The sequence below is a fragment of the Notolepis coatsorum genome (assembly GCF_963971535.1).
Source record: "Notolepis coatsorum genome assembly, chromosome: 18".
NCBI lineage: Eukaryota > Metazoa > Chordata > Actinopteri > Aulopiformes > Paralepididae > Notolepis > Notolepis coatsorum.
In genome coordinates this window covers 40,308,282-40,321,314 of record NC_140182.1, presented here as the reverse complement: position 1 = coordinate 40,321,314, position 13,033 = coordinate 40,308,282, and the positions used below count along the sequence as shown (strand labels likewise).

Sequence of the window (13,033 nt, the reverse complement as noted above, 5' to 3'; positions counted from 1 at the left end):
GTAGGAGTTGGAGTGGGTTCTTGAAAGGACCGCTGCCGATCTAGTGGGGAAGGTGCTCCTCTGCTGGGCCACGGTGATGCTGTGGGTAAGGCTGGCTCTCGGTGTGGCTAGCCAGCTTGATGACAAACGGGTGCTGGCGTGGCCTAGCTTGTGTGAATATAACCGTGAGTCCTTCAAGTAAGGACTAGGTAGACGCCACACACACCGTGGTACAGTGTAGACGTCTTCATCAATCGAGTTATACAACGCTTTGATCCATCGCGGATCTTCTTCAGGTCACTAGATTGCCGTGACCAATGGATTGAAACATTCTCATAATTCGATCGATATAGGAGTCTAAATTATACCACGGTGTGTGATTTCTACAGTCGGTGTGTGATTTCTTAGTTTGTTCTGCTGCACTTAACCCGGCACCCACTGTGTGTACAGTTAATCCTTCCTTCGAATAAGGAACCATATGAGTCTGTTTTCAGGTCAACAGTGTTTTCAAATCAGATTATCTAAAGACTGAGCCCAGGTTGGAGCGTTGTGTGCTTTCGTACTAAAATACACAGTACAGGTTGTGTGTTTTAGGGCAATGTTTCACATTCCACATGATTTGGATTTGCCAATACAACTGCAGGCCACAGGCCATCCCAAAACATTCATGATAACAGACTTATACGGCTCTTCATCTCAAGGCTTCATTTCTGGAAGACTTAGTAGCAGGGGTTCTGGCGCCACCTGCAGCATACCTGGTAGAACAGCATCTTTGTTTATGTCCGTCCACCCATAGATATATATAAAGACATAACACGTTTGTGACATTCATTGTGACATCACAAAGTTTGTGACATTCATTGTGACATCACAAAGTTTGTGACATTCATTGTGACATCACACGTTTGAGTATTGATTCTCTGGTTTCTGGCTTTATGAGAGAGTTGCTCATCTTTCCTAGGCCATGGGAATAAACACATTGGAATTCTTAATTTGGGTGTTTTTCACAATCAGCCATTTTGGCAATTAACCAATCATCATTTGAAGGTTCTTTTGAAGGTCTATTCTGAAATTCACTTTGGTGGTAAACATGGAATTCCACCATCCGCTGCTAATTTCTTGCCCTGATCTGAGGCCAGTGGTAACTACAATCTGACAATAACCAGGGTGACTGACTGACTTGTCCGTGCTTTGCTTGGTTAACTATGTAGGAAATGGAGCCTTACTTACCTATAACAAGCCAGTGTGCTCGCACATGCCTGTCTGGAGCAACGGTCCTATTCTGGGTGAGCAAAATATCTTCGAGTGTATCTTTTTTTAAATCCTCCTCTTCTCCGTCATCATCATCATCCTCATCCTCTATCTTTTCTCCCTTTGACGTTTCTCTCTTACTCTTCATCATCATCACTATCACAATCAACAAAGATCTTTCCTGTAATTGTTTAGCATAACGTTTAAATGATTACTGACTACCACTGTGTACTTTTGGTCTCTTAAAGCGATGATGTGATTTAAAGGTGCTATAGATAACATTTGTATGTAGAGAAATGTTTTTGAATAAACAAATTTAATATAATAATACATCCACAGAGCTTTTTGAAAGGTATAAAAGTATTGCCCCCCCCCCCCCCCCCCCCCCTAAATTAATGTTGTTGTTTATATGTCGCCTGCATGTAGCGCCTCCCTACTTTCTATTTCCCCACGTGGAATGCACCAAATTGGATAAATTACATGCTGATGCTCTAGTGCGACATCTAGTGGCTGAATGTTATCTATAGCACCTTTAATGAATGAAGTTCAACACGGCACTCACCTTGGCCGCTCTAGCCTGTGTCTCACCAGACCATTCAAGGTCAGAGCAGCAAAGGTGAGCGCTGTGTTGAAACACTGTTAGTCTCAATTTACTCTGTACACGCTCCAGAACTTGATTAATTAATAGAAAGAAAATAATAATAATAATAATAAAAACAAAGACACAAAGTATTATAGTTGAAATGTGAAAGACTTAAAGGGGCACTTCACCAAAAAACAATACTGATTTATTTAGCGCATAAACACACAACCATTGATTTAATTTGACAGTTATTGAGAGTAAATGAGTTTGAATATGGCCACCAGTGATGTCATCGGGGACATTGAATCCTGTGTTAACAGCTCAATGAAATTATGAGAATCAGAATCAGAATCAGAAAGGTCTTTATTGCCAAGTAGTTTAGACATGCAAGGAATTTGATTTGGTCATTATTGGTGTGACATTAACGGACAGACAATAACGGTAGAATAAAATAAATAGGTAGAATACAATTAAATGGAATATAAATTTAAATAGAAGCACAATAGAATATGATATAATCAGGCGGCTGGGTGACGCAGCGGTCTAAGCGCTCGTCACCAATGCGTGAGACACCGGTATCGAATCCGGCTGTCAGCGTTGCCTCCGGCTTGGGCCGGCCGTCATACTGACTCAATTGGCAGAGTCAGCGGGAGGGGAGTCGATGGGTGGTAATCTGGTCGTTGTAAACAGCGACTCCTACAGGTCGGTCAAGGCACCTGCACAGCAAGGACAGGATATGTCGAGGGTTGTGTGAGCCTCCCACACGTTACACCTCGCCAATGAGAGTCCGCGCTGGCAGGTGAAAAGAAGTGGCTGGCTGACTCTGCATGTATCGGAGGGGACATGGGATATATTCTTCAACCCTCCCTACGACTGACCAGTGGGGGGCACATGCGAGCAACGGTCAAGACAGGGGAGGGGGGAATTGGCACGACTAGAAATTGGGATGGGGAGAAAAAACTGAAAAAGAAGGAGAAAAAGTGGATAAAAAAAAAGAATATGATATAATTATAAAATAAAATAGGCCAGGGCTGTACAATTGTGCACGATGTGGTCAAGTATATACACAAATTAGAATACAAATAACAATACAGTGGGATGGAATATTTAGCAGGGCTGTGCAATTGAGCAGTAATGTGCAAAAAGTATGAACAGTGAAGTATGAAGAGTTTGATTGTATTTTTTTCTCCATCTAAATAATTTCATGGAACTGTAATTAACACAATACAAGGATTCAATGTCCCCGATGACATCACTGGTGGCCATATTCAAACAAATTTCCACTCAATAATTGACTAAGTGAATTATTTTACCTTTATTTTACCAGGTAGTCACTTGAGATCAAAGATCTCTTTTTCGAGCAAGACCTGGCCAAATTAATGTGTGCAAAACTGTGTGTGAGATTATGCGCAACATAAATCAACAGTGCCCATCAACAGAGCATCGTTGGATCAAAGTAGATTTCTGCTCCCTGGGCATGTGTGAACTCTATACGGCATGTGTGAACTCCATACGGCATGTGTGAACTCTACGGCTCGTTTATTTTCTAGTGTGTGTTTGCAGTAGTTCAGCTTGCATGATCCATATCCGTTTTGTCGTCAGTGATGTTTTGATGTCCGTAGCGCATATTGGTGTCTTGTCTGTTGGTGTCTGTGGCAAATTATCATGTGATATACTATTCCATGTTGGGGGGAAATTAGTTCAACTACATTCAAACTATTCACGGGAAATGTAGCGTGAGTGTGGAACGTCATATAGGTACAGTCAGGGCTGGACTGGGAAAATCATTCAGGCCGGGAAATATAGTGTGAAATATTGCCCCAGTCAGGCCACTTTTTAAGCACTTTTTAGCAGGTCAGTCCACCGGGGGGAAAAGAGAGGGGGGGGGGGGGGGTGTGAAGGCCAGGCCACCGGGAAAACCCTCCCGATAGCCAGTCCGGGCCTGGGTACATGGCACAACAACTGAGCTGACACGGAGTTAAGACCTCACCTAGGCACACCTGAGGGTGGGTTTTAAGTAGTTGTTTAGGTAGAAATATTTGCTACCTAAAATGACAAAAGGCAGCTAACTACTGAACAAAAATAATTACTAGAATTTAAAGCTATTTCGGTCTGTGTGATTTTTTTAGTTTTATAAATCTGTTTATTAGCATTTTTCAGATGCACAAACTTCACAAAGAATGAATAGAAAATCAAACACAATCAAACACAGTTAAGAATCAAGAGGTTTATTTGTCACATACATACCAGGGCATACAGTGAAATGTTAGTTTCATTGACCAGTGCAGCAGCAGTCCAGAGATATTCCACTTTAAAATGTTTACTGCAAGGCTCCTCTTTCTAACCAATCAGAGAAGGACAAATGGAATTTCATTGGAACAAAGACAGAATGTAGTGGTTAGTTACATGGTCCTCATTGCCAGACTGTGTTGAATGAGGACCATGTAGATTCAACCACTAAAAGTGCTTATTCCAATAAAGTTCCCTCCCTGAGCTTCTCTGCTGGTTAGAAGGGGGAGTCTCTCAGTGGAACTTTAGAATGGAATGTCTCTGCACTGCTGCTACGCTGGTCAATGAAACTCACTCACTGTAGACTGTGAGTCAGTGTGTCCACGTTAAAGGGATGGTTTGGATTTTTGGACATTAAGTGGAATGAAATACTTGCCAGTAGTGCAATTATTGCAATTATTAGTGTTATTTATTCATTATTATTATTATTAGTGCAATTATATGCACATGCATAAACATTAGCTTACTTACCGAGTCTTGTGGTTGCTTCCCATGGTGGAGTTCTGGCTGGGTTCCAAGTGAACCAGGAAGCTTCAGACAGGCAGCACATACTGTAGGGTTGTGAAACATTTAATCCAGACCACAACATACACACAGGTTGTAACCATCCACAACAGGAAGCGGGTCCTGGAACTATCCCATGGTGCGCACAGTTACTATGTAGGTCTGAGAGAAGAATCAAGCATCGGAAATGTGCAAGGGCCGCTGTTTTCTGCAGTGGATGGTTGAAAGCGTTGTCTCTGCATGTCGTGGTGTGGATTAAAACTGCAGCCTGTCTGAAGCTTCCCGGTTTCACTTAGAACCAGGCCAGAACTACGATCACGGTAAACTAATGTTTATGCATTGATTTCACTACTGGCAAGTATTTCATACCAGATTATTATTTTTTTATATTGATGATGTCTTAATTGATATAAGTAATATTATATAAATAATATTTAATTGCTGTCTGATATTATAATTATTAGGATAATAATCTAAAGTTTATTACAGATATGGATCCATACAAGAGCACAAAAGCAATAGTCAAAAGATAATTAATTATATATATAATTAATTATAAAGTGTAGTGAGTCAAGAAAGAGAGAGAGGACAGGCGGCTGGGTGACGCAGCGGACTAAGCGCTCGTCACCAACGCAAGAGACACTGGTATCGAATCCGGTTGTCAGCGTTGCCTCCGGCTTGGCCGGCCGTCATACTGGCTTGATTGGCAGAGTCAGCGGGAGGGAAGCCGGTGGGTGGGTCCGGGTCATTGTAAACAGCGACTCCTACAGTTCGGTCGGGGCGCCTGCACAGCGAGGGAAGGATCTGGAGGGAGGTAGTGTGCCCTTCCACATGTTACACTCTCCCAGTGAGAGTCCGCGCTGCCAGGTGAAAAGAAGTGGTGGGCTGGGTACACATGTGTCGGAGGAAGCATGTGATAGTCTCCGCCCTCCCAGACCGACGGTAGGGGGTAGAGTGCGCAACGACCAGGAAGGGGATTGGGAATTGGCATAACGACTAACATTGGGGGGGGGAGAAAAACGGAAAAAGAAGGGGGAAAAAGATAATTCAAAAAAGAAAGAGAGAGAGGGGACAGGAGGAGGGATACATATGAAGAGAGAGTGAAATGCATAGTGTAGAATCATTTAGTTATTTTACAACAAAGAGAAGAAACACAACCTATACATTTAAGGATGCATAAGTCAATTAGATGTCTAACGTTCCTTGACATAAGATAAGATCGCAGGGTACCAGATGTTCCTCAGGATAACAATCGTTGACGTAATAAACTAACATGGAGTACTTAAATCCCTGGGTCACTTTAACCTAGTTTAACATAATCCCAGTCCAGGATATGGGAACTCGCAGACCTTGTAACCTTTCTGTGAGATAAAGCTGTTCACTATTTAATATCCCAGACAAAGTATATTCAGAAATAAACTAGATGCATGAAACATGAAGAATGATTATATATATGAATGATTATAGATGTATTATAGAAATTATGATATTGCCAGATCTGTAGAATTCACCTACTAACACCCTTCAAAATATGTTTTGGAGCAAAATTCAACCAAGAAAGTTGTGATAGAAAATCTTACACATAATAGCCTTAAACATCCCATGTAATGAAATAGCATTTAGCTCCACCCCCTTTGTCTGCACCTAGTTCTCATCTATTTATCACTATGTGCTAAAGAATTTACAATAATAATATTCTTTTCGTTTTTCCTCTGCCTCAAAAACGTGCCTGCTTTGTGACCAACCTTTGTGAGGACGAACCCCCCCCCCCCCCCCCCCCCACCCCCAAAAGATTATACATTGTGATTTTTAACTGTGCCGTCCAATACGCAGGTACTTTAGGATGTCAGCCAAACGTCAATCAAATAAGCCTCCCGCCTCCCAAAAGTCTGCAGCATTCTGAAATAATTATGTCAAATCTCAGAAGCTTGCAGTGCTGTAAATTCTGATTCCATGGTTCTTTAAATGTAGTTGAACTAATACCCAATTACTACAAAATGTTGTTAAATGAGCAATTTAACTAGATGTGGTTAACGACACCCTAGGTCTGGTGACAAGCTTTGTATGCATTATGGTTCTATAATGAACCGCCACAGATTCTGACGGTTAAATTGAAACTCAACAACTAACTATTGCAAGTTCTCATTGTGTTTTTGAAGGGATTAACAGAAAGCTCAAGAGTCTCGACAAAGACCACGCTGCTGCTGAAATACAGTATAAACTTACCCTTTTCTCTCAGAGGTCTCTGGTAATGGCAATTTCTTCTGTGGTTCTGGGAAAGCTTGACGAACACTCTGTGCTGCCACCACTGGTCGCCAATAAAACACATTACTATCACTGTTAACCTGTCAGGTCAAGGTGCTGATCTTATTGGCGACCAGTGGTGACAGCACTGAGCGTTTGTCGACTGGAGGATTTGAAAAGAGACTTCGGAGAGAAAAGGATCATATTTTTACTGTATTTCAGGAGTTTTGACTTAACCCTCAGTTCGTTATAGTACTGTGTATATATACGTAATACATACAAAGCTTGTCAATAGAGCTAACATCACCCCGACACTGTGTACATTTGCCTACCGCTACGTGTCCCTGTCCCTCATGTGTCCCCGCTGTTGCTGTCTGTCCTGAAGATCTCATTGATCATCGCCTGCATCATCGGGGTGATAGCGTACCGCCTGGCGGTGTACGCTGCCTTCGCCAGCATCATGAAGGAGAACCTGCAGGTGCAGGTGGTGAGCTCCCTCATCACGCCTCAGCTGGCCACGTCTGTCACTGCCTCGTGCATCAACTTTGTCATCATCATGATCCTCAACATCATGTACGAGAAAGTGGCCATCTGGATCACTGACATGGGTGAGGAGGATGCACAGAGACGGAGAGAGAGAACATCCCACCGTAGGGCTGGGCGATAATGGGCCAAAATGTCATATCACAATATTCTTCTTAGTTTTGATGGTACATGGTTTTTCAGTACATATTACAATGTGATGTGATGTTTTTTTTTTATGTCATTATGTTGTAATACAATAGTCATTTCATTCTATTTTCTTAAACTTTTTTTTAATACTGCTGCAATTAACTTTTATTAACTTACATTATGATAATTAACATTATCATTACATTTGGTAGAACACCATTTTACTGACATTCTGAGCTGTGTTTATAGGTTAGCTAAGTATTTAAGTTTGCTATCGCCTATTTATTGATCAGAGAGAGAGAGAGGGCTCAGTGTTTTTCCATTCGGGCAAAATCACAGTCAATGCTCGATGTTACTCTGACTCTGGCATGTTTCTTTTAAGCCTGCGATGCTTTGCATCTATGACACTATGTGTCCTTGTTTAAATGTAGATATCGTGGCTGACAGTATAGTAAAGATCCACACCGATAAATCTTTTAAGTTTAATGTTGTGCTTTAAACTGGAGAACAGCGATAAACAGCCTGTCATCTCCTATACCTGTATGTCACCACCTATCTTACACACATTCATAGATGAGCCCCCTTATTGTAGGGTAAGCAACATGCATTATTAATATCATGTTGGATCATGGACTTATAGATGAGGATTATCTGAATACAATGGTGTCATGGTGAACCAGAGTATCAAACAACTGCCTCATTTCCCTCCAGAATCACTAATCATTCCTAGAGATATTCATTCATCCCAAATGGAGTTAAAAGATTAATAAAATGAATATTGCAACGTAAATCGTTTCCAATATTGTGCAGGCCTACTTTGCATGAATCCATGATGGTATACCTTTATATTCATTATACCTCCTAGCCCTATTCCAGCATTTACTTATCCATGTTCATTCCTGTCAGTTATCCACAGTGTTCCCTCACGCTAAAGCACTGGATATGTGTGTTTGTATTTGTATTCATCGACTCTCTTGCTGTGGCAGAAATCCCCAAGACCCACCTGGAGTACGAGAACAAGCTGACAGTGAAGATGTTCCTCTTCCAGTTTGTCAACTACTACTCCTCCTGTTTCTACGTGGCCTTCTTCAAGGGCAAGTTCGTGGGCTATCCCGGAGACTACGCCTACATGTTTGGCAAATGGAGCAAACTGAGGAATGAGGAGGTACTATAGATTACATCACATTAGATGACATCACATTAGATGAACTGCTAAATTTATATAAACTACTGACAAGTCGGTCGCAGTCTACCAGCAACTGCTAATAACCCTTTAGCTCAGCTGGTTAGTGCAGCCGCCTGTGGATCCCAGGGTCCCAGATTCAAATCCACTCCTTTACACTGACTTGTAATGAAATTCTACTCAGGCACTTGAATGTGGGCTAATCATTTTGTTTGTCTTAATTACTGTCTCTTGTCTGTTGGTTTGCCCCCCCCCCCCCCCCCCCCTCTCTCTCTCTCTCTCGCTCGCTCTCTCTCTCTCTCCAGTGTGACCCAGGTGGCTGTCTGATTGAGCTGACCACCCAGCTGGTGATAATTATGGGGGGTAAACAGGTGTGGGGCAACATCCAGGAGGCGCTGGTCCCGTGAGTACAACAACAACAACAACAACAACAACAACAACAACAACAACAACAACAACAAATAATAATAATTTTGTGTGGATGACCTGGCAGTGGCCCATTTGTAAGCCATGCCCCCATTCTGAAGCAATGCTCATGCCCCCTTTCATATCTCATCATTTGTCATAAAGATGAGCAGGTAGCGCTGTTGGACTCAGTGGGATGTCTATGTTTGCCCCGCTCCTTATGCTTAACACTTTTAACACTCCCGCACACTTTTTTGTATATTTTTAACTGTTTGTGAATATATATTTATCCACATCTGTCTGTATATACAGTACCTGCATATAATCCTTTTTACATACCTGTAGATACTATGTCTATATCTGTACATACAGTATCCCTTACTTACTCTTAGTTATACCACTGGTCAGTATGACTTACCATAGTGTCTTTATACCTGTATCACTATACATATTGATGCTAACACTCTGTATTTACATCTGATTAGCAGTATCACTCAGTAATACTCATTTATATATTTTATATATATAAATATATTTCTATTGCATAAAACTAAAAGGAGAATACCTTCAAAAGAAAGAAGGGACCGCACACTCCTCAGGACTGGTTTTAACTTTTTTATTGCACAACGCGTTTCGCTATCTGCTTCCTCAGGTGCACCTGAGGAAGCAGATAGCGAAACGCGTTGTGCAATAAAAAAGCAAAAACAAGTCCTGAGGAGTGTGCGGTCCCTTCTTTCTTTTGAAGGTATTCTCCTTTTAGTTTTATATATCTCTCTTGCGCTGACCTGCACCTCCAGTCGGGGTCCAACTAGATGTGCACAAGTCTTATTTAGTTTAATATTTCTATTGCACTTTACTGTTACATGTGCACTCTGGTTGGATGCCAAACTTATTTACGTTGTGCTGTACTTGTGCTGTTGTATGATGTGAATTTGAATCTAATCTCATCTAAAAGAGCTCACATTGACCACATACAGTATGGCTCACACTCCCACTCTGCCCTGCAGGTGGCTGAGGAACTGGTGGGGCAGCAGGAAGGCCAGGAACCACCCTGAGAGCCTGTACAGCCGCTGGGAGCAGGACCATGACCTGCAGCACCTGGGCCAGCTGGGCCTCTTCTATGAGTATCTGGAGATGGGTACGTAGAGGCAGTCGGCCCCCTGTGGGCTCTCGTGTCACCAGGTCTCTCTTTACACCTCAGTGTAGCGCGGCTCCAGAGCAAGAGCAATGTCTGTCTACACAAAGAAAGGTTATAGGTTGAGAGTAAAGATGCACACGGTCCAGGTCTTTCCCCAGGACTTTCAAAGAAGATGGTGCTGACTGAGTCACAACTAGGGAGTGATTTGCAATAAAGAAAAAGCCATTTGCTGTAATTTCCTGCAATTTAAAAACATAATTTCAATAGAATAGCAAACACAAAGGAATGTAAGTACAGTGTATAAGGTTGCACAATAGTTTAACATTGAACATGAAAAACACATGTATGCACGCGCACACTCGCACACGCACACACACACACACACACACACACACACACACACACACACTCGCACGCACACACACACACACACACACACAGGAACAGAGGATAGAGAAATAACTTATTAGACAATGATGCGTCTGTTTCTAAGCTGGCCCCAAGCTTTCACTAAAAATAAAAAGTATTACAAAATAATTATAATAAAAATGTATAATAAAATATATATATTTTAAATAATTTGTATTTTTTAAAATACATGCTGGCGCTGGTGCGTTGTCATAGTGGCGCTGCGCCGCTATACCATTGTTTAGGGAAAGCTCTGCTGTCTACAGACAAACAGGTAAGGCAGCATTGAGCTGCTACCCATGCGCAGCCAGCATCTGAGTCTCGTGTCCTGCTGGCTTCAATGTATTTAACATGCAGAGCCAGCGACTACAGCCACTACAGACAGGATCGTGAGGGAAACACCTCAGAGGAGTTGACCTTCCAGCTCTGGAGCAGGAGTACAAATCATTATTCACCCACTCAAACCAGCCCATCACTACATAATAACCTACTGTCATTTAGATAAGCTGTTATAGTAGTACCCTCTGATATCCTACAGAGGGCAGTGTTTCACTCCTACCTCACCATCACCATCGTCCCTCCTCTCTCATCACAGTGATCCAGTTCGGTTTCATCACATTGTTCGTGGCCTCCTTCCCCCTGGCCCCTCTGCTGGCACTCATCAACAACATCATAGAGGTGCGGGTGGACGCCTGGAAGTTCACCACGCAGTTCCGGCGGCCGGTGGCGTCCAAGGCCCACAGCATCGGAGCCTGGGAGGAGATCCTGAACGGGGTGGCGGTCCTCTCTGTTGTCACCAATGTGAGTAGTTGTTGATGTAACTTACACGTTGAAGCGTTGGAGAGATGTCTGCCCGATTTGCCTTTACAGCGCATTTGTTTTCATCCTACAGCCTTGATTTTTTTAATAATAATAATAATACTGATAATAATATTGGGTCTCATTCTCAAGTTATTTTGGAAGACTTGGAACTTGGAACTTGGAACCACTTGGAACCACTGAGACAGAATCAATGACAAGTTCACTCTGAGTCTCGAACGTGCTGGGAATATGTATTAAGTGGCTGAAACGGTCGCACCTGTGACAGGATCTGGTACCTGCTTGGCGAATGGCATTCTGTCTTAAACTCGAAACGCGCGTTCCCGTTCAGGTCATTTGCATACAAAATAACGCCTCCAGAGCTCCTTATAAGGCAACCAGTGACGCAGCTGTGTGAAAATGGAATGGCAGAAGTGCTTTGCGAGTCTTGCGAGCCATCAAAACTAGATTAGATTAATGTATTGGCATCATATACAGCTCGTGGTACACCTGCCGCAGCGCGCGCGCACACACACACACACACACACACGTGCACACAGTACTGTATATGAATGAATGAATGAAATATAATATATATAGCCTACGGCGGGCGTAATGAATGAACGCAGTATGGCTTGTTATTCCATAATTAAGCCTATACTGTTCATTCGTAGGCGCACACAAGACTTGTTATGGAATATTAATGCAGTCTATTTCCACCGATTAGCTTTAGTTCTTATTTATTTATCCACTGTCATTTCAGTGTTGGTGTATAGGCTATATAGTGTATTTCAATATACGTTTAATTGATTAATGATATATTCGAAGGAATGCAGGTTTATAGCTATATCAACCCCCTCCAATGTACAGTAAATGACCAAGTATGGTTTTGTCAATATTCCAATGTACAGTTTTGCTTGTACAGTGTAAGTCTATCCCCCACCCACCCCTCCTACCCAACCTCCTCCAACAGTTTCTACGTCAAATGTACTCTCTTTTCTGGACTCTTTTTGTATCACAAACAGTACTGTATTTGCAAATCTGGTATGTCATAAATGTATAGATGTAGCAGTACTGTCTATCTGTGTCGTGTGTGTCATATAATGTTATGATGAATTGAAAATGGGGGACCCTGATGTAAACAAGACGAAAGTCTTTCTCTGGTCTGCATCCCCTTAACAATTGTATGTAATTGAGCTGTACTGTACTGTACCCATTCTGCAATCTGTTAATAAAGTTTTCAATCAATCAATCAAACAAAGGTCTGTCCCATTGTATACCAATCAATGGGATACATTGCATGTTGACCTGCATTCTTTCAAATGTATATAATTAATCATTAAAACAGATGTGTAACAAATAAGAAATACAAATTCCACAGAAGGCATTAAATAATAATTATTTTCAATAATTTCACAATAATTGCATAATTGTGTTTGAATATCTGAGTAATTAAAGTAATTATACATTTGTCCAAAATAGCTGGTTCAGATATGGTTAAGCAGCTGCCCTGTGATCAGATGAATCCATATTATTTATTTTTCCGACATCAAATGCGTAATTTCTTATCGTACAAATA

General features: G+C 41.8%; 1 protein-coding gene across 2 annotated transcripts in view; it reads left to right on the top strand.

Annotated features, from left to right (window-relative positions):
• The window catches only part of ano5a (anoctamin 5a), a gene marked incomplete at its 5' end in the record, with an annotated part of 70,385 nt that overhangs the window by 48,661 nt on the left and 8,691 nt on the right, over window positions 1-13,033 (top strand). For both annotated transcript variants that reach the window (XM_084334244.1, XM_084334245.1), the window contains 6 exons: window positions 1,191-1,265; window positions 7,236-7,458; window positions 8,509-8,687; window positions 9,011-9,108; window positions 10,118-10,248; window positions 11,252-11,457. In XM_084334244.1, the coding sequence (XP_084190370.1) occupies window positions 1,191-1,265; window positions 7,236-7,458; window positions 8,509-8,687; window positions 9,011-9,108; window positions 10,118-10,248; window positions 11,252-11,457 (912 nt within the window). The remainder of the gene's footprint in view (window positions 1-1,190; window positions 1,266-7,235; window positions 7,459-8,508; window positions 8,688-9,010; window positions 9,109-10,117; window positions 10,249-11,251; window positions 11,458-13,033) is intronic.